General features: G+C 57.5%; 2 protein-coding genes across 3 annotated transcripts in view; both read left to right on the forward strand.

The window, feature by feature from the left end:
- Positions 1 to 17,862, forward strand: part of LOC136476662 (kelch repeat-containing protein At3g27220-like) — a 45,051-nt gene extending 27,189 nt beyond the window's left edge. For both annotated transcript variants that reach the window (XM_066474591.1, XM_066474592.1), the window contains 3 exons: positions 16,693 to 16,798; positions 17,113 to 17,319; positions 17,446 to 17,862. In XM_066474591.1, coding sequence (XP_066330688.1) covers positions 16,693 to 16,798; positions 17,113 to 17,319; positions 17,446 to 17,610 — 478 coding nt within the window. In that variant the 3' untranslated portion in view covers positions 17,611 to 17,862. The remainder of the gene's footprint in view (positions 1 to 16,692; positions 16,799 to 17,112; positions 17,320 to 17,445) is intronic.
- Positions 17,863 to 19,489: 1,627 nt separating this feature from the next.
- On the forward strand, positions 19,490 to 21,307 carry LOC136472554 (uncharacterized). The gene is made up of 3 exons (XM_066470257.1): positions 19,490 to 19,588; positions 19,744 to 20,007; positions 20,381 to 21,307. Exons 2-3 carry the CDS (start codon positions 19,798 to 19,800, stop codon positions 21,104 to 21,106), a joined length of 936 nt encoding a protein of 311 aa, XP_066326354.1. The 5' UTR covers positions 19,490 to 19,588; positions 19,744 to 19,797; the 3' UTR covers positions 21,107 to 21,307.
- The last annotated feature ends 303 nt before the right edge of the window (positions 21,308 to 21,610 follow it).

Consider the following 21,610-nt stretch of genomic DNA (forward strand, 5'->3'; position numbering starts at 1 on the left):
ACGCACATACGCAAATACTTTAAAGGCCTCGACGGCCACAAAAACGTCACGGTATGGCAACTAACTCAATCCGGTTACATGGCCCTTTTTGGCCCAGGTCAAAGCTCAAGGGTCGGCGGCCGGCGCGGGAGGGACCACCTCTTCTTCAAATAGACCGGCCAGCGCTGTGCCAGGTGCCTCAGCCGCCTCCAACAGCTTCACGACCTCCGCATCAGCCTCCTCGTCATCTTCTGGCAACACGTAGCCGTCGCTGACAGCCTCGAGGTTGATGGCGTAGTGCGAGGAGACGACGTCCAGGGCGCGCTTGACGCCCGTGTGCAACGCCCCCCGGAGCCTCTCGTGGACGCGGCCGCTCAACGCAATCAGGCGGCTCCCAAGGGAGCTGCCTGATTGGACTCCCTCGACGTCAAGGGCCTCGCAGGCGGTACGGACAGCGCTGCGCAGCGCCTCGTGCTCCCGGACCTCAACATCCAGTGCCGCTTGCGCTGCGACGGAGGCCTCTGCCGCCTGGGAGGCCTCTTTCTCCAGATCTACGTCGCGACGAGGGGTCAGGAGTCAAACGCGAACCAGAGCAAATGGAACGAGGAACATGGTTCGGCGGAACTTACCCTCGGCCTTGCTCTTCCAGGCTGAGACCTCGACCCGAGAGGCCTCGGCCGCCTTGGTAGCCTCTGCCAAGGCGACTTTCGTCGCCTGATGCTCGCTCTGCTCCGCACCCAGCTGCCCGGCTGTGACCTTGGCAGAGGCCGTCGCTTCTTGGGCCCGAGACCTGAAGGAGTCTCGCTCCTCCTCCAGTTCCTTGATCTTCGCCACCAGAGGGGCGGACTGCTCCTTAGCCGTGGCCAACTCGGCCTGAATGTCAGCACAACGAAGGCGGAGGTCCTCCACTTCCGCACTCCGCGCCGACAAAAGCCCCTGGGCATCGGCAAGCAGGCCCTTCTGCCGCTGGAGCTGGTCCCAGATATCCCTCTCATTTCGCAGGAACACCGATTTCCCAAGGGATCGGGTCTCGAGCTCCTAAGGAGGCAAAACAAAAAACGCACGTCAAACATTGCGAGGGGGCTCGGAGAGAAAACAACGCGGCACGAGAGAGGAAAGTATTTACCTGTGTGACACCGGGCAAGTCCCGCCCCATAATAGTCATCGCTGTCTGCAACGACCGCACTGCCAGTTGGCGGTACTGCTCGAGGGTGTCCCAATGCCCCCCCTCTGCGGTATCTTCAAGGGCGAACACGCGCTCCCCCTCGGGGTCAGCCCGGTTCCGCCAGAAAACACGCGGGAAGTTCCACCCACGGGGCTCGGGCCGTAGCCGGACAAGGGCCGAACTCCCCTCGGCGGGATCTGGGACTGGCTGCTCCACGGTACTAGCCGCCTCGACGTCCGCCGCCTCCTTCCCATGGGAGGAATCATCAGACGAGATTGCCTGAACCAGGGGCGGCGCCAAAACTTGCTCCGTCTCCATCTCCATCGCCTCGGCCTCGACGGACCCGGGGGCTCTGGCCTCCGCCGTCTCTACCTCGTCGGCCCCGGCGTCCACCGCCCTGACTTCGGAGGCCTTGGGGGCTCCGGCCTCACCCTCAATGGCCTCGGCAATGGCGGACGCCCCAGCCTCATTCGCCCCAAGACCCACGACATCGCGGGGCGGGGGCTCCTCCTCCTCCACTCGCTCCGCGACCGCCTCGGCACCCTTTTCCTGGGCAGCCGCCTCCTCCGAAACGACCCCGCCCGACGCCGCGCCACGCTGCACGCCAGCCTGCGCCTCCGCTGCCTGATGGGCGGAAGAGCTAACGTTCACCTTGAGCGCCTTACGGGGCGCCAAGGCAGGATCTTCCACCAGATGCTTCTGGCTGGGAGCAAAGACACTCCCAAGGTCAGCATGCGACCAAGGGGTGAACAAGAAGTACTACGGACTCCACCAGAAAAAGACGCTTACCGCGAACGGGGATGCAGCCGCTTCGACACCGCCAGCCTCCTCTGCAACGGCGGCGGTGGTGGCAGCAGCACGGCCTCTGTGTCCACCGGCGCCAGCTGGCCTCCGCCGGACCCCGGCACCTCCTCGACCCTTCGCGGAGACAATGGGGTCGCCCCCACCGTCGCTCGCTCCACCTCCACCATCGAGCCCATCGGGCTGACGGCACGCTCCTCCGACACCCGCGCCTCGGGCATGTCGGCCTCGGCCCCGGGACGGGCCGCCACCGGCCCCGGGACACCTCCTCCAAGGGGCGTCAGGCTCCTTGCCGGCGCCCCGGGCACCATCTCCCTAATGTCGGGGAGGTTTTCCAGGCAAGCCGTCTCCACCTCGCGCCCGCCGCCGTCGCCCGAAGAATCCGACACCGACGGCGAGGGAGACGGCTCCAACGGGAGACCGTCGAGCCTCTGACGCCGGCGACGGGCGTCCAGCTTTTCGCGCGCGAGGAGCTTCTTCGTGCGCTTCGCCTCCTTGGCATCTTTCTTCTTCTTCTGCTCCTCGGCGCGCGCCCTGTTCGCGGCTCGCCGCCGGGCGTCCTCGGGAACGGGCGTCGGGGAGTCTCGCACGTCTCTTATCCCCTGCGGGAACGACGAAGTAAGACAACAGACAAAAAAGGCGGAAAACAAGAAGGCCGCGAAAGCCTCGGCAACATCCAACTTACCAGTGAAATGTGCCCCCACGACGGACGCATCGGGAACGGCGCCAAATCGTCGATCTTCGGCTTCCCGTCTACCGCCTCTCTCACCCGACGCAGGGTCTCGTCGTCGGTAAGGGCGAAGGCGGACATCTTGATGCCGGCAATCGGGTCGCTCGAGGTCATCTCGAACAGCCGCCGCCGCCGGGCCATCAGCGGCAACACCCTCCGGCGGTGAAAAGCCGCCACGACCACGGCCGCCGAAAGGCTGCGGTCACGCAGCTTCCCCAAGGCCCTCAAGAGCGGCTCCAGCCTAGGCTGATCGACCTTGATGACGCCGTATCCCCATTTCTCTGGCTGACTCTCTACAACCCGCCCGGTATAAGGGGGAAGTCCTCCGTCGTCGTTGCGGAGGTAGAACCAGCTGTCATACCAACGACGGTTGGACGATGACAGCTGGGCCGGGATGTAGAGGGACTGCCGGTCTTGGCGCACGTGAAGAGTGCAGCCGCCGGCCCTCGTCACCTTCCGAGCCCCCCTCGTCCCCCCCGGCTTGGTGGTGAACGTCGCTCGGAACAAGTGGAGCCACAGCTCCCAGTGGGGAGCGATCCCCAAGTACCCCTCGCAGACGGCGACGAAGATGGCCGCCTGCGCGATGGAGTTGGGGCTGAAATTGTGAAGCTCCACGCCATAGTAATGCGGGAGCGCCCGCATGAACTGATCCACCGGCGACCCGAGGCCTCGCTCGTGGAAGACGACGAAGCTCACCACGTAGCCGTCACGCGGCCTCGGCTCCGACTCGTCCCCCGGAGCGATCCACTCCGGCTCGTCAGGGTCGGTGATCGGGCGAAGAAGACCGGCCTCCACGAGCGACTGCAGCTTCTCCTCGGTGACATCAGACCGCTCCCAGGGATCCGCCGGGAGGATGACGGGACCACCAGCCATTGCGCGGAGGAGGACGCTGCTACGGCAGTAATCTCTCTCTCTTTCTTTCAGTCTCTCTCTCTCGCCCTTCTCCTCCCCGCTCTATGCTCTCAACGACGGCACGGAGGCAGCGAAAGCGAACGTGGAAAAGGTAAGGAGGGGGAGGGCGAGGCTCTTTGCGTATTTATGCAGGGACGAGACGAAACCGCCGGGCGACGAAATCGGGGGCTCTCCCCAAAAAATCCGCTGCGGTTACCCAGATCCGGTCTTACCGCCCACGCACCCACTCCCTCCTCATCAATTGCGCGTGCAGTTACGTCCCGTCGGCCGACGCCACGTCGCGTCCAACCGCAGCAGCAGCAGGCGCCGTTTCGCCTCCCCGAAAAAGCCGCCTCAAAAGACGCGCCTGCCGTTGTTAGCCGTAGGGAGAGAAATAACCCCCACCCGATTCCTTTCACGCGAAGGAACTGGGCACCGAGCCCACTACGGTCCAGGGGTTCGAAGGCTGGGCCCTTAAGGGTTTCGACAGCCGCCCCAGGACAACAGAGTCAGGGGCGACTACGGGCGAGCCTATGCGAGGCCGAGGCCCAAGCAAGCGAAACGCTTGGGATGCCCTGTGTCGCGTCCGAGACCGGCAGGGAGGTCTCCGAATGGGATCCCACCGTAGGGAGGCACCGAGCCACCGAGGCCCAGCGAACGGCCTCGGCACCCACTAGAGAAACCCTCCGGTACTCTTGGAGCGCGTCTCCGGACCGCTAGCCGACCCCCAGCGAACGGGGTACGGGCCTCCACTCGGACTTACCCGATAACAGCTCACCGGAAATGCCGTCGCTCGCGCCCACCGAGGGTAGCGTGGCATCTTCCACCCCTCCTTCCGAGCGAAAAGGAAGCGCGAGGGTCGAACAAAAAGTCAGGAGAATCCCTGACGGCCCTCTTGCTCCGCGCAGAGGCTAAGGGACTCTTCCTGCGAAACATTGCCGAGTCCCAGCGACTTGGGCCCGCACACGAGGGGGCTCGGCAAAACAAACCCTCCTTCCGAGCGAAAAGGAAGCGCGAGGGTCGTTCAAAAAGCCGGAAGAACTCCTGACGGCCCTCTTGCTCCGTGCAGAGGCTATGGAGTTCCTTCTGCAAAAGACGCCGAGACCCCGCGACCTAGGCTCGCACCCGAGGGGGGCTCGGCAGACAGACCCTCACGCGCGAGGGGCGAACCAAAAGCCAGGGGACCTCTGACCGCTCTCTCGCTCCGTGCGAGAGACTCGGGGGCTCCTCCTGCAACTTTGCCGAGACCCAGCGGCTCAGGCTCGCACACGAGTGGGCTCGGCAAACAACCCCCCGTCCGAGCGAAAAGGACGTGCGAGGGACGGACAAGAAAGTCAGGAGGACCCCTGACCGCCCTCTCGCTCCGTGCGGAGGCTCGGGGGCTCTTCCTGCACCCAAGATAAAGACTAGCGACCCAAGCCCGTTACGGTCCAGGGGTTCGAAGGCTGGGCCCCCAGGGGTTTCGACAGCTGCCCCAGGGCAAAAGAGTCAGGAACGACTACGGGCGAGCCTGTACGAGGCCGAGGCCCAAGCGAGCAAAACGCTTGGGACGCCCTGTGTCGCGTCCGAGACCGGCAGGGAGGTCTCCGAATGGGATCCCACCGTAGGGAGGCACCGAGCCACCGAGGCCCAGCGAACGGCCTCGGCCCCCACTAGAGAAACCCTCCGGTACTCTTGGAGCGCGTCTCCGGACCGCTAGCCGACCCCCAGTGAACGGGGTGCGGGCCTCCACTCGGACTTACCCGATAACAGCTCACAGGAAATGCCATCGCTCGCGCCCACCGAGGGTAGCATGGCATCTTTCACCCCTCCTTCCGAACGAAAAGGAAGCACGAGGGTCGTACAAAAAGCCGGGGGAACCCCTGACGGACCTCTTGCTCCAGGCAGAGGCTAAGGAGCTCTTCCCGCAGCATCGCCGAGGCCCAGCGATCCGAACTCGCATCCACGGGCTCGGCAAACACAATGTAAACCCCTCACTCGAAAGAGAAAAAAGCCCCTGAAGAAGTGAAATCACTCCTCCAGAGCCTCGGGGGCTACACCCGGTGGGTGCGCTCGCGCGCACCCACCGAAACCTTAAATACGGAACACCATCCGGACAGGAACTATCAAGAGCCAATTCTCGTCAGAACCTCAGGGGGAGTGCCTCCACTCCCCCCAAGGCTCGGGGGCTACTGTCGGATACCGTGAGAAGGGGTACCCCAAACAAGAACCAATAAGATAAACGAGGTCTCAGCCAAAAATCTCCGATTCGCCCGAGGCCCCCTCGCCGAGGCCCCTTCGCCCGAGGCCCCCTCACCGAGGCCTCAGGAGAAGTACCGATTGTCCGATTCGCCCGAGGCCTCCTCGCCAAGGTCTGCGATTCTCCTATTTTCGCGCGAGGCCGGCTCGCCACCAGCCCCGCGACCACCGCTTTAACTAGACTACCCCGGCTGGACATCACATCTAATCAAGGCGCTCAACCACTCCGACAACCACACGACGGCACAGTACGGCGAAGTGACAGACCAGCACGTCAGCGCCCTGCCATCCACGACGGGACTGTGCAGGGGTTACCGGCTACTGTGCTGCCTAAACTCCTGCACCAAGGACGAACACGACGTGGGGAGTCAGAACTGGGTTCCTGTGACCTCGGGACCAGCGTACTGACCGAGTTCCGCCTCGCCCGAGACTCCCGGTAGGGCCTCAGGCGAGCTGGCCATGCTCCGCCTCGTCCGAGGCTGGGCTCGACCCGCAACCTCGTCGCCTCCGCCTCAAAAGCCGCTCTAGCAGGCTGTCCCATCCAATCAATGCGCCCAGCTGCACCCACTACGTAAGCCACGATCGGCAGTGCACCGCGACAGGAGCGACGGGACAACGGTCAAATCGCCTTTTTACCATCCCTTGCTGACAATACAGGGTACCATATCCTGTAGACGCACGTTCCGCACTGTTCCGCCTAAATCAACTACGACGATGGCCGCCAAGACCCCGCATTGCCGTCTGCAAAGGCCTCGGCACAGCAGGCCTCGGCACAGCGGGTCTCGGCCTCAGCGCAGCGGGTCTCGGCACAACCGACTGTAGCAGCCACCAGGCCTCGGCACTTCATCAAGTCAACAAATGTACAGGAGCGCAGCATGTCGCCGGCCTGGAGACCATACCGACTAGACACCGATGGGAACTCCCATAACGCCGCGCTGCTCCAGGGAGCAGGATACGTCAGCAAATAGTAGCCTTCTCATGTACTTCTGGCTTCCTCCTTGCGGTTATAAAAGGAGGTAGCCGGTACCATTCCGAAGGAGAGCGAGAGGCAGAAAGACGAACTCCCCAATAGAACTACACACTTCTACGCTGCTTGAGGACAACGCCTCAAGCAGCCCGCACCACCCCCGCCGAGACCTGGGACTAGCTCCCTCTCTCACCTAGCTTGTAACCCCCTGCTACGAGCACCCTGGTGCAAGGAATACAAGATCGAACTCTTAGACTGGACGTAGGGCCTCGATCGCCTGAACCAGTATAAACCTTGTGTCTCTTTGCATCACCATCCGGTTCGGGAGCACGCAGCACAAATTTACTCGTTGGTTGAGGACCCCCCGGTTCCGAAACACCGACAGCTAGTTCGCCTAGTTTTACTCAAAGTTTATGCCCGTATTTCGCGTCCTTAGTTTCAAGTGTACGGAGGGGGTCGGGTGAGGAGGATGTCTAGATTGGTAGACATCCTCGGCAGCCCCCAAGTGATGTTCGTGTTTCCGCCGTTTGACGGGGTCGGAAGCCCGAGAATGAATTTTAACGCGTAAAAGTAAGAAGGCAGAGATGCTTATCTTTCTTCGGACGTTCGTTCGTCGTCTCTTCTGGGCCGAATGGCCGGCCCGGGAGATCTGAAAGGTCCTGTCGTCGGATCGTCCCGTGGTTCCGCATGGGGAGGTGAAGGGTTGTCTGCCTATGTGGGCGCCTTAATTGCCGCGTCTGGAGCGGGTCAGTGGTGGGCCATACCCGGGCAGTGTTCAGTTTGACCAAGGGGGGACGTCTCGCCGACCGGGGCGCGTCCCGTCAGTTCCGGCGTGTCTCCTCAGGTATCAATCAGCATTGATTTCGTATTTAAAGAGGGGAAGAGAGAGGGTTTTTTGTCCAACTTTTCGCCTTTCCTTAGCTACAGCGCCACCTCTTTAAATAGGGAGGGGGAGGGGAGTTCTCATCCCACCTCCCCTTCTGCCTCTGAGCCGCTATCTCTCCTTCTTCCTTTCCGCCGAATGCGTCTGTATGTCGCGGCGGTTCCTGAGTGAGGAAGAGTAATGCCAGAGAGAGAAAACTCACAAATTCGCTCGTGAGTCTGGAGCGTGATGTCGAGCCGGAGGTTATCCAGCGTAGATGAGATGGTGCGTGCCGCCCTTGCCGAGGAGTCACTGCTGCCGAAGGAGAAGAGACGCCGGTGGGCCTCGTACGTCGTCGACTGCGCCGTCGTCCGCTGTGCTCCTCCTTCGGCGGGAGGCGTTTCCTGCCTTTACACCGTTGCCAGGGTGGTGGCTGGTGACGATGGCATAGTCCTCGGACGCCTCGGCGGAGGCGTTGCAGATGATGGTGCCTTCGAGGATCCCGCGAAGCGGCGGGATATCGTTGATGGAGAGCGTGGCGCGGCGACCGCAGTGGACGAGCTGGCCCGTGTACATGCCCCGGGCGTCGCCGATGGAGAGCGTTGCACGGCGACCGCAGTAAACGAGCTGGTCCGTGTACACGCCCCGGGCGTCGACGATGGAGAGCGTGGCGCGGCGACCGCAGCAGTACTTGTAGTAGAGTTAAGCAGAGACTGTAATTGAATAACTTTGTGGGGAAGCCCCCGAGTAAACAGTCCTCTGAATTTACAAGTATATTGTTCCATTTTGTAATGAAATCATTTTGTAAGTGATGAATTTGCGTAGAAAATGAACAAATTTTCATCTTTTGCCTATAGCAAGCAATTTTTTGTCTTTCTCCTTTTTGTGGAAATGATTTTAGTGCTTTTCGACCCTTCTCATGGTCTAAGTCATAAGAACCTTGGAACGTGGGCGAACTAATTCTGATTGAGCTGGTGAGCAAAGAGGTTGCAGCCGCTGGGGCGTGGGTGTCCCGCAGTCCTACCAGTTATATTCAGAATTGGTTCCCAAAATCTTAGCCCTTAGGACTCAAATGGAAAACTTAGAGAATGTTTGTAAATATAACACAGGAGGTTTTTGCAAGCGTAATACTTGTATTACATGTCATATGTTATGTTCACATGCCAGCCCCCGAGTGAGGTCTGGCCCCTCGCGATTTGCAGGGGCCGGAAGTCACTAAGGACCGGGGTTTTGTTATGATAAAAACTGATAAGGAAGAGTATATGCTTATTTTAAGGATAAAAACGACGTAGCTGCTTAATGTTCCATGCGTTGGTGAAGACCTCGTCGTTGATGGTTTTCAACCGGTAGGCACCTGGACGAAGTACTTCCGCGACGACGTAGGGCCCTTCCCAGGGCGGGGAGAGTTTGTGGCGGTCCTTGTTGCTCTGCACAAGACGGAGGACGAGGTCTCCGACGTTGAAGGCTCGACCCCGCACCCGTCGGCTGTGGTACCGTCGCAACGCCTGCTGGTACTTAGCCGAACGGAGGAGGGCGACGTCGTGGGCTTCTTCTAGCTGGTCCATGGCGTCTTGGTGGGATGCCTCGGCTCCCTGTTCGTCGTATGCTCTGATTCTTGGCGCTCCATAGTCAAGGTCCGTTGGAAGAACGATCTCGGAACCGTAGACCATGAAGAAGGGTGTGTAGCCGGTGGCCCGGCTAGGAGTTGTCCTTAGGCTCCAGAGCACGGCCAGGAGCTCAGCGAGCCAGCGTGCGCCGAACTTGTTCAACCGGTTGAAAATTCTGGGTTTGAGGCCTTGAAGGAGCATGCCGTTTGCGCGCTCGACCTGCCCGTTCGTCCGGGGCTGTGCGACGGCTGCCCAATCGATTCAGATGTGTTGTTCATCACAGAATCGAACGAATTTTCTGCCGGTGAACTGCGTGCCGTTGTCTGTGATGATGGAGTTTGGTACTCCAAAGCGGTGGGTGATGTCGAGGAAAAACAGTACCGCTTGTTCGGATTTGATCGTGGATATTGGTCGAGCTTCAATCCATTTTGTAAACTTGTCTATGGTGACAAACAGGTGGGTGAAGCCCCCGGGCGCCTTTTTGAGTGGCCCAACCAAGTCGAGCCCCCAGACCGCGAAGGGCCACATGATGGGGATCATCTGGAGAGCCTGGGGCGGGAGGTGTGTTTGCCGAGCGTAGTACTGGCACCCTTCGCAGGTGCGTACAATTTGCTCGGCCTCGGCTACGGCGGTGGGCCAGTAGAAACCTTGTCGGAATGCATTCCCAACCAAGGTTCTTGGTGCGGCATGATGACCGCACACTCCGCCGTGGATGTCGCCCAGCAGGAGTTTTCCCTGTTCGCCAGGGATACAGAGTTGCAGAATCCCGATGTGACTCCGTTTGTAGAGTTCGCCCTCTACAAGAACGAAGGATTTGGCGCGTCGTGCGAGCCGTCGGGCTTCCGTCTTGTCTGTCGGTAGTATGTCGTGGAGGAGGTAGTCGAGGTAAAGCGTTCTCTAGTCATCGGGAGGGTCGGACTCCGCTGCTAGGTCCTCTTCGAGCTCCATGACCTCGGGGTCGGGCGGAGCGGTTGGAGGATCGGCCCCTGGGGTCGGACTAGATGGGCCATCGTCGGCTTGTTCTGACCCCGTGTAGCGTACCGAGGGTTTGTGTTGGTCGCTGGAAAAGACGCCTGCCGGGACTGGCTCTCGGCTAGATGCTGCTTTCGCAAGCGTGTCGGTTGCTTCGTTGAGGCGCCTTGGGATGTGATTGAGTTCGAGGCCGTCGAATTTGTCCTCCAGCCGTCGGACTTCTTGACAGTATGCCTCCATCTTGGCGTCGTGGCAGCTTGACTCCTTTATGACCTGGTTGACGACCAGCTGGGAGTCGCCCCTGACGTCGAGGCGTCGGATGCCCAGCTCGATGGCGATTCGTAGGCCGTTGACGAACGCTTCATATTCTGCAGTATTGTTTGATGAGGGGAAATGGAGCCGAACCATGTACCTCATGTGGACCCCGAGGGGAGATATAAAGACTAGTCCTGCTCCGGCGCCCTTCTTCATCAGTGATCCGTCGAAGTACATTGTCCAGTACTCTTGATCGATAGGTGCTGGTGGCATCTGGACCTCGGTCCACTCCGCGATGAAGTCAGCCAGTACCTGAGATTTGATCGTTGTTCGGGGGGCATAAGAAATGCCCTGATCCATCAGCTCGAGTGCCCACTTTGCGGTTCTTCCCGTAGCGTCATGGCTACGGACAACCTCGCCAAGGGGGAACGACGTCACTACTGTCACGGGGTGTGACTCGAAGTAGTGGCGTAGCTTCCTCTTGGTGATGAGGACGGTGTAGAGGAGTTTCTGGATTTGGGAGTAGCGAGCTTTGGAGTCGGATAACACCTCGCTGATGAAATATACAGGGCGCTGCACCTTGAAGGCGTGCCCCTCTTCCTCTCGTTCTACCACTAAGGCAGAGCTGACCACTTGGGTGGTGGCCGATATATATAGTAGGAGGGATTCTCCGTTGCATGGAGGAACTAGGACCGGAGGTTTTGTCAAAAATCGTTTAACCATGTCAAGCGCTTCCTGAGCCTCGGCTGTCCACTCGAAGTGGTCAGATTTCTTCAGGAGTCGATAAAGGGGGAGTCCTCGTTCGCCGAGGCGCGAAATGAATCGGCTGAGGGCGGCAAGGCACCCTGTGATCCGCTGAACCCCCTTTATGTTTTGGATCGGGCCCATCCTTGTGATGGCTGATATCTTCTCTGGGTTGGCTTCGATGCCACGCTCGGAGATAATGAAGCCAAGCAGCATGCCCCTCGGGACCCCGAAAACACATTTTTCGGGATTGAGTTTGATACCGTTTACCCAGAGTTTTGCAAAGGTTTGTTCAAGGTCGGCGACAAGGTGGTCAGCTCGCTTGGACTTGACTATGATGTCATCGACATAGGCCTCAACGGTTCGCCCGATGAGGTTTCCGAAGCAATTGAGCATAGAGCGCTGGTAAGTTGCCCCAGCATTCTTCAGACCGAACGGCATTGAAATGTAGCAAAACGATCCGAAGGGGGTGATAAAAGATGTCGCGAGCTGGTCGGACTCTTTCATCGCGATTTGGTGGTAGCCGGAGTATGCGCCAAGGAAGCAGAGGGTTTCGCACCCTGAGGTGGAATCGACTATTTGGTCTATTCGTGGCAAAGGAAACGGATCCTTTGGACACGCCTTGGTGAGGCCGGTGTAATCGACACATTCTCCATTTCCCGCTCTTCTTTCGCACAAGAACGGGATTTGCTAACCACTCTGGGTGGTATACTTCCTTAATGAATCCTGCGGCCAGCAGTTTAGCTATCTCGTCGCCGATGGCCCTGCGTTTCTCCTCGTCGAAGCGGCGCAGGCGTTGCTTCACCGGCTTGGAGCCCGGGAGGATCTGGAGAGTATGCTCGGCGACCTCCCTCGGGATGCCCGGCATATCCGAGGGTTTCCACGCAAAGATGTCTTTGTTGTCGCGGAGGAAGTCGACGAGTGCGCTTTCCTATTCGGAGGAGAGCGCGGTCCCGATACGGACTTTTTTTGCCCTCGAAGCTGCTGGGGTCCAAGAGGACCTCCCTGGAGCCTTCTGCCGATTTGAACGACCCGGTTGATTTCTTCGCGTCGGGTGCCTCTTCAACGACCTCTTCCCTGAGGGTGGCGAGCTCTTCGGAGGCGATGATTGCGGATGCGTGTCCGCAGCATTCGACTTCGCACTCGTAAGCGCGCTGGAAGGAGGTGCCGATGGTGATGACCCCGCGGGGACCTGACATCTTCAGCTTAAGGTACGTATAATTGGGGACGGCCATGAACTTCGCGTAGCATGGTCGTCCCAGGATGGCGTGGAAAGTCCCCGGGAACCCCACTACGTCGAAGGTGAGGGTCTCGGTCCGGTAATTGGACCGATTCCCGAAAGTGACGGGCAGATCGATCTGCCCCAGTGGCATAGCCTGCCTACCAGGCACGACGCCATGGAAAGGCGCTCGGATGGGGCGGAGGTTCGTTCGATCGACGCCCATCTCGTCGAGCGTCTTGGCGTACATGATGTTGAGGCCGCTGCCTCCGTCCATCAGTACTTTCGTGAGCCGCTTAGGTCCGACGATCGGATCGACGACAAGCGGGTACCTTCCCGGATGTGGGATGGCATCCGGATGGTCGGTCCGGTCGAAGGTTATGGCGGACTCCGACCACCGGAGGAAGGTTGGCGTGGCCGGTCCGGCTGTATAGACTTCGCGGCGCGCGAGCTTCTGGCGACGCTTGGAGTCGTAGACCGTCGATCCCCCGAAGATCATGAGGCGCCGGTCGGCGTTGGGAAGGCGTCGTCCTTCTCTGCGTCATCTGTGGCGGGAACAGGCTCCTTCCCCTGCTCCCCTTTGTTAAGGCCCCCAGACAAGTATTTGCGCATGAGGCCGCAATCCTTGTATAGATGCTTGGCCGGGAAGGCGTGGTTTGGGCATGGCCCCTCGACCATTTTCTCGAAGTGGTTCGGAGTGCCCTCCGCGGGCTTCCGGCCACCTTTGCGGCCGGCAGCGGCCACGAGCGAGTTGTCGCGCCGTTGCTTCTTATTTTTCCTTTTGGTGGGACGGTTGGAGGCGCCTTCGCCGGCGTCCTCGTCCCGCCTCATCTTTCCGTCGGAGCGATCAAAGACGGCTCCGAGTGCCTCCTCTCCAGAGGCGTGACTGGTGGCGATGTCCAGGAGTTCCTTGGTAGTCCGCGGGCCCCTGCGTCCTAGCTTGTGGACCAGGGATTCACAGGTTGTCCCGGACAGAAAGGCTCCTATTACGTCGGCGTCGGCGACGTTAGGGAGCTCGTTGCACTGTCGAGAGAAGCGCCGGATGTACCCGCGAAGGGTTTCATCGGCCTTCTGGCGGCAGTTCTTGAGGTCCCATGGGTTTTCAGGGCGTTTGTGCGTGCCCTGGAAGTTGCCCACGAAGATCTCCGTTAGATCAGTCCAACTCTGAATGACATTGGACGGTAGGTGCTCCAGCCATGCTCACGCCGAATCGGCCAAGAACAGCGGGAGATTGCGAATAATGAAATCGTCATTACTCGCACCACCGGCCTGACATGCAAGCCGATAGTCTTCGAGCCAAAGCCCGGGATTTGTTTCGCCAGAATATTTAGGGATGTTGGTAGGCGGTCGATACCTTAGGGGGAACGTGGCGTTGAGGATGTGCCGACCGAAGGCCTGAGGACCTGGCAGGCCGGGGCTCGGGCTTCGGTCCTCGTTGCTGTCGTAGCGTCCACCACGTCGGGGATGGTAGCCGCGGTGTGCTGCTTCTCCATCGTCGCCGTGGGCGTGTTTCCGAGCGTCGATGATGCTGCGTACGTCGCGGCCATGACCGAGGCGTTGACGTACTGGGACGGCGGAAGGTTGCCTGCCGCCTGGCGGTGTTTGGTGAACGGATGCGTCCTTGGTGGGACGCACTGAGGGCGTGCGCTGGCTGGTGTCGGGTTCGCGTCGTCGGGACAACAAACTTTCCGCCTGCTGCGCCGCCGCACGCTCGAGCAACGTGCGAATTTCTCGGCTGGCGCGACGATCCTCGGACGTCGCAGCCTCCGGAAGGCCATGCAGCAAGGCGGTTGCTGCGGCGATGTTCTGGCTGGCTCGGGCAAAGTGAGGAAGGGCCCCATCATCGGTGAGGATCCTTTGGTGTACGGCGCGGGCCGTGGCGCGCGCGCGCCCCCCGTCTTTGCGGCGTTCAATCTCGCGATTGATGTCCGCGTACTCCCGGACGAGCCCTTGCCCGGCCTCATCGATCTCTTGCTGACGGGCCCTCAACTGCTCCATCCTTAGGCGAGATGGGGCAGTCGTCTCTTCCCCGGATCTGCCGTCAGGGTTGTTTGGAGGGGTGACCTCTTCCTCGGGGATACTTTCGACGTGACCCTCGGGGGTCTGAGTCATGAAGCATTCCCGGGAAGGGTGGTGGCTCCCCCTACTGGAATCCGAGCTGGAGAACGATCCTGGTTCCTCGTTGAGGAGCGCGTAGAGGGTCTCCGTATCATGCTCGATCACCCCCACGAACTCGATGTCCGTGGGTGACTGAACCACACGTAGTGCCAGAGGGTGGCCAACGGTCGCCGCAGCGTTGCGGAGACCGAACGGAAACGCTGTCGGGGCGCTCCGTACGGGACCTTCCGGACACAGAGTGACGTTGTGCGTGACCTCCCTTGATGACTGGGGTCCAAGGGAGTTGCCCGGCGGGCCCTCAAGCCTAAGACGGCTGAGGTCGATGGAAGGGAGAGACCGTGCGACCGTGTGGGTCAGCGCCAGCTCTCCTCCTAGTGTGATGATGAAATCTAGGTCGCCGAAACGCACGTGTGCGCCCGGGGCCCAGCTGATTGCGTGGGTTGCCATCCGAGGCCTTTTCTGGAACGCGCAAAGCCCCCTACCTGGCGCGTCAACTGTTGGTGTTTCGTACGAACACCGGCAAGTAAATTTATAGTAATGCGCGTTAGGCTCGGATGGTGCGCTAAAGGACACAAAATTTATACTGGTTCGGGCCGAATGTCCCTACGTTCAGTTTGTTGCTACTCGTGTTATTAGCACCGTGAACGGTCTGTAGTAAGGGGTACAAACGATCGAGAGAGGGGGACTGGTCCCAAGTCTCTGATGGAAGGGTTGAAAGGAGGTCAAGAGCTTCGTAGCAGCTTGACTGTGTATGTGAGTCTTCTTGTTCGGTTCAAAGTTCGTCCCTTTGATGGAGGAAGCGCATCCCCTTTTATAGAGGAAGGGGCTGGCTTTTACAAGGGTGAGGGTTTATGATGTATACTCTACCTAGTCTTGTGGCTCACGTCTACCTGGCCTGGTTCTTCATTCTGATGAGTTCGAAGGAAGATAAGCACCTACAATACTGTCGATGTCTCTGTAGAATGTCAGGTTGATCACAGAATGCTGCCCTGCGCAGGGTATGGGCTGTAGTACAGTGGCTTTGACTTACTAGCCTCTCCCAGCCTTGCCCCGCATGCCTTCTGGTTCCTGTGAGTCTTCGTCGGAGGGACGAGGGGTTGGAGTCCAGAGTAACGCCGTGGTCAAGGCCTTCTGACTTGGTGGACCTGAGGGGTCGGGAAGCGGGCGCCGCTCCCTCGGGTCCATGGCGTGGTGACAGAATATCCGTCGTTCGTGGAGATAGCAAATCCTTTTCTGGAGCGTAGCGGTTGTCGTATATCTTCGTCGGGTTCCGTGTCCTAGGGCTGAAGGCGGCGCCTACAACTCTACAGGGCGAGGAGCACGCACCTGTAAAGCCTTTCGGTCTCTGCGGCGCCCGGAAGGGTCTAAAGCTCCTGTCCCGTCACTCCCTGGCAGTACTTTTCCTGCCAGGGCGCAGGGTATGGTCCTTAGAGCCATGGTTGACCTGAACGTCCTGTCTTTGCCCTGTACCTATCATCTCGAGGGAACGGGGAGAAGTTGTCAGGCAAGATGAATCCAGTCTTTAGATATGGAGCAGAGTGAGGCTCGTTCCTTGCCGTCGGGCGAAACGGAGACCAGTCCCTAACTCTCGGGCGAGACCGATCCTGCCCCTCCGGGGTCGGGTGAGGCGGAATCTATCCCTCAGCCCTCGGGTGAGACCGAGCCCGCCCTAAAGGCGTCGGGCGAGACGGAGACTAGCCCTGAGCCCTCGGGCGAGGCAGAGCCACCTCAATGGCGTCGGGTGAGACGGAGTCTATCCCTCGGCCCTCGGGCGAGACCGAGCCCGCCCTAAAGGCGTCGGACGAGACGAAGACTAACCCTGAGCCCTCGGGCGAGGCAGAGCTATCTCAAAAAGGCGTCGGGCGAGGCGGAACCAAACTCCTGTCATTCGAACAAGGGACGAAACGGCGCTCTTATGCGTCCAGAAGTTTTTAACGTTTGGCACCTTCTGGGGTACCCCGGTATTAGGTCCCCGACAGAAAGCATAGCGCTGTTAATTCCTGGAATAAATCCAGGAAAATGCGAGCACCCGTGTCAAGTTGGAGACTTGAACCCGGGTGGGTAGGTTCCACCGCAAGGAACCCAGTCGGTTGTCATTTCTAAATGAACAATACTTTGTAATTTCTGACTTCAACTTTTTGCAGGGCATGTGTCGTAGCTAATGATAAACTATTTGTGATTGGTGGACAAGAGGGAGACTTTATGCCTAAACCAGGATCACCTATTTTTAAATGTGTTCGGAGGCATGAGGTGTGTATGTGGTTCCTGGAGACGCTTATTCGTGCACCTGTGGTTTATTTTCTCATCATCAAAGACTTGCATTGGACCATGTTGAGTTCTACTCATGAAAACATGGTATCTTTAACACTTTTTTTTGGTGTTCATAATTTCTTTAAACAAATAAGTTCCTGCAGTTGGGATATTACTTCCTAATGATTGCTTGAACTTTGAACCTCAAACAAAAACCGATATTTTCAATATCGGTCCTTCTGTCCAAATTCCTCTTTTGTGTGAACATTTTTCTGCAGCTTAATTCTTATATGTTCAGAATTTCACTCTTTCAGGTTGTGTATGGTGATGTGTATATGCTAGATGATGGAGCCAAGTGGAAGCAACTGTCCCCAATGCCAAAGCCAGATTCCCACATTGAATTTGCTTGGGTTATCGTTAACAACTCCATAGTAATTGTTGGTGGAACTACAGAGAAGCATCCTATCACCAAAAAGATGATTCTTGTTGGTGAAGTCTTCCGTTTTGATTTGGATGCATTGGTAGGTTATGTCCAAGCGATTTTTTTCTTAGGGTCATTTTTAGTTTTATTGTGAATCCATGGCAGTTTCCTCTGAATTTCGAGGGTGCAACTAAATGAATTAAAAGTCTCTATGCCATTCTTGCAGACCTGGTCAGTCATTGGGCGCATGCCTTTCCGAATCAAGACAGCCTTAGCTGGGTACTGGGAGGGGTGGCTCTATTTTACTTCTGGGCAGCGAGATCGTGGGCCTGATAATCCAGCTCCAAAGAAAGTTGTTGGAAGTATGTGGAGGACGAGGCTACATTTGTGATGGTACAAGTTGTGACAGGGTTTTTTCTGAAAATTATAGATCTGTATCTGATTTCTAGTTGAACAGCTAGGGCCCTCAACCTCAGAGAATTGCTTGTATCCTGTATTGTCTTCGGATGCATACTATCTATTTTGACTAGATATTTCAAATTTAACATTTAGGCTATTAGCTTGTAAATTGCCTGAGTACTGGCAGTAAAACCTTGTAAATACCTGCCTTTTCCAACAGAGGTTTGCCTAAACAAAGCAAAGGTTTCTGACTCAAGTTAAATCTGCATGAATGGATCTGTTTCCATTTTCTGACAGCCAGACGCCCCATGTGTTCATCCCACTTTTTGTGTCCTAACATGTCAACCTGATTTCTTGTTAATATTGTTTCAGAAAGGCTAGCGCCCGGACGTCCAGACGGGGGCTAGCGTCCAGACGCCTGCGCCGCACGCCTGCTTCGCGTGGGGTCCCGCGCCGCTCCATGTCCCACGCCTGCTTTGTCCCGATCTGCGCCCGCACGGTTTCCTACCTCTGCCGCTCGCGCCCCTCCACACCCACGCGCATGCAGGCGGGCCCAATAGCTGCAGCAGGCAGCTGCTACAGATAGGGTCCACTGCAACATCTACTTTGCAACATCTAGAGGAAACATTTACGACATACGTCCAAAACAGTTGAAACACTTGCAACATACATCTAAAACATGAGAAAAACACGTGTGTAGCCATTGTAGAACATATGCAACATCTAGGTATGAAACACTTGCAACATATGTGTGAAAATATATGCAACATCCAGATGAAACACTTGCAACATAAGTTTGAAACATAAGCAACACCCAGATAAACACATGTGCAACATCGGTCTGAAACAGCTGAAACATTTGGAATAGATGCTTGCAACATCCATGTATAGCCATTGCAACATATGTAACATCCCGACCTACTTTTGCAACATCACATGAAACACTTGCAACATGCATATGAAGCAATTGAAACACTTGAAACACGCGCTTGCAACATCCGAGGAAGGAAGGGAGTGCGAGGTGCAGCCGGAGAAGCCTGCTTCAAGTTTGGCCACTCCGGATCTCGTGATGTCGCAAGATGAGGTCGAGCGTTGTGGCGGCGATAGCGGCCACGACCTCCTGGTGGGGAACGACGGCGTCGACAGCACCTCGACGCGACGAGGGACGGGGCATGGCTCGCAGGGGCGAGGACCGGGTACGACACGATGAGGCAGAGTTGGCGTGGTGGGGATGGAGCACAACGCGGGAGCAGACGTGTCGCGTCTCGACGCGGGATGGAGGCGCCGCCGCGAGGCGGCTTGGGGCGGGCGACAGCGCGGTGAGCCGCACCGAGCGAAGCGGGGAGTTGGGGATTTCTATGGCTATCTCAGTGGAGTGGATAGAGGAGAGAGCGTAGATGGGCCTGTTGGCCCGATCGCTGTGCTGGAGCGAGCGCAAAGTTTTTTTTAAGATTCTAGACGTATGTTATGTAGTGTTACCAATATTGTTTACCTGTTTTGATTCCCACATCCGGAATCTGAAGTTCAGAGATGTCTCCAAACAACCAGAAGTGATGTCCTAAAGCAATCTTGCCCTCCAATGGATGCAAGCAACTATCGACCTTTGTGAAAAGATTATTCTTGCTGGAAATATTCAATGCAAAGCAATGGAATAAAGGAGAGGCACCATATCCTGATGTATTCTTTCCCTAGCTGTTGCAGGGAGATAGATTTGTTGTAATAGGCCTTTGTGGGCTGACCCAAGGCCCCCCGTCCGAAGCAGGCCTAGAAAAATCCGAAGCTTCAGAAAACGGGCCGAAGCCCAAACCGTCCCTCCCTACAGAAAGCAGCCAGCGTCTTCCCCCAGTCGTCTTTGCTTCCCTCTCAATTCTCAAAGCCACCGCCGCCGCCGCCGCCACCGCCACCGCCACCAGTCCACCACGTCGCACGGCCGGAGTCTTCGTCGGCGCCGTGTAGGCCTGCCCTTCCCGGTAACGTTGCTCCTCCCTCCAGTCCAGTCTATACGGATTATGGACTCACGAGTGAATTCATATGTTCGTTCTTAAATGATCTCCCTGATCCGAGATGGTGTTCTCTTATCTCCGTTCGGTATGTTTCTGTTTTTTTCGTCATCATCATCATTCAGGCTGAAGTACTGTTGCATCCCAGGACATCGTGTGGATCCCTGCCGGCCGGCTCGATGAGTTTCCGGCGGTTCCTGTACATGATGTGGGACGTCGAGGCAATCGACGGCAGCTGCTCCCTTCGCCGCATCGACACGTCGCGCCTCTTCTTCCGTACATCTACCGAGGGCACACCAGCGCCGCTCGACAGCGGCGGCATCGGAGCAGGAGCTACTGATCCGTCGGCGGCACACGACGGCGGTCGCCTGCCTGACCCCGCAATCGAGGTTTTCATTATCAGAAATAAAAATTTATGAGGTCATGGATAAATAGGATATATCGGAAATATCGGACCAAATTTTAAAAAAAATCAAATTGTTTTGAAAAAATTCCATAGAATTTGATTTGAAACTATTCCTAAACCATTAAACACCACTTGTTTACAGATAAAAACAAGAATAAAATATTATAGTGTGGGATTGTCGCACGGCTAAATTTGGGTTGTGTGTGGAAGCAGGAAAGAAGAGAAAAATTTAGCCGATGTTAAATTTTATCGGACCCTGAGGATAGAAAGAAAATTTCAGAAATTTCTGTGAATTTCGGCCGATAAAAAAAACCTTGCCCGCAATAAAGCTGTGCCCTCCTATCTTCCCACGCAAGGTCGGTGAAGTGGTTCATGCTCTTCAAGAACAAGGGCGTATTCGCCATCGACTGCACGGGCTGCAGCTTCATGTGCGAGTGCGACCCCGCCGACGACAAGTCCCTCACCGTCCGCGCCCTGCCCAGCCTGACCGCTCCCAAGTTCTCGCCCTTCTCCCTCGATCACCGTCGGCGAGAGCCTGTACGTCATGGACACGTCCCCCGTGCGCAGCAACGGCAGGCAGAGGCACAGCTTCGAGGTCCTCTCGCACGCCGACCACCGCACCTTCCGAGGCATCAAGGACTGGTGCTGGCGGCCTCTGGACCCGCCGCCGCTCGTGGAGCACTGCGGCAACCAATGCCACTCCATCGACTCCTACACGGTGGACGCCGGGGGGCTCCGGCATCCTCGTGTCCAACAACGCCAGCCGACTCACCTACCGCTTCGACACGGCGAGCGGGGCGTGGCGCAAGGCCGGCGACTGGGTGCTGCCGTTCACCAACCTCGCCGAGTACCTCCCCGAGCACAATCTCTGGCCTTCTGATCTGCCACACCGTCGCCGCCAACCCCGTCGCGTCGTCGTCGTCGTCGGTGGCGATGGCGATGAAGATGAAGAAGCCGCCCGTGGTGCGCGGCGTCTGGAAGGAGTACGCCGAGCCTCCGCCGGAGTGGATCCCCGCGTTGCGCTACGCGGTGCACCTGGGCTCCTCCAAGTTCTGCATCGTCAGGTTCTTCTACACTGGTAAGGTGTACGTCTGCCCGGACCCCGGAGAGCCACCGTTCGTACAAGAGGGAGGAGGAGCTCCATGTGGTGATCACCGGCGTCGAGGTGCAGGGCTGTGGCAGCGGCGGCGGCGGCGGCGACGTCCAGGTGGTCATCAGGCACAAGTCCGAACGTTACAAGGTCGATGTCAGACTCTACTACCAGCTACTCTAAGAAAGGTCGATCGTGTTATCAAATGTAATGCAGTAATAATAAGTTATAAGTATATATAATGGAGTCGTCGTGCCATCATTATATTATTATTCAGAACTACTGTATATATTATCATACTAGCTAAACAACCGTGTGTTATTATGGCCAACGAAAATTGCATTAACAAAAGTTGCTTCACGAGAATTTAACTGTTAGTTGGAAATTGTTTATAACTTTTTCTTATATAAAAACTTCATAATTATTTTCATGGTAACAAAAATCATAAGTTTCTTGCCAATATGAAATTACAATTAATATTGAAACACAAAAATCT

This window comes from Miscanthus floridulus, chromosome 8 (assembly GCF_019320115.1).
Source record: "Miscanthus floridulus cultivar M001 chromosome 8, ASM1932011v1, whole genome shotgun sequence".
Classification (NCBI taxonomy): Eukaryota; Viridiplantae; Streptophyta; class Magnoliopsida; order Poales; family Poaceae; genus Miscanthus; species Miscanthus floridulus.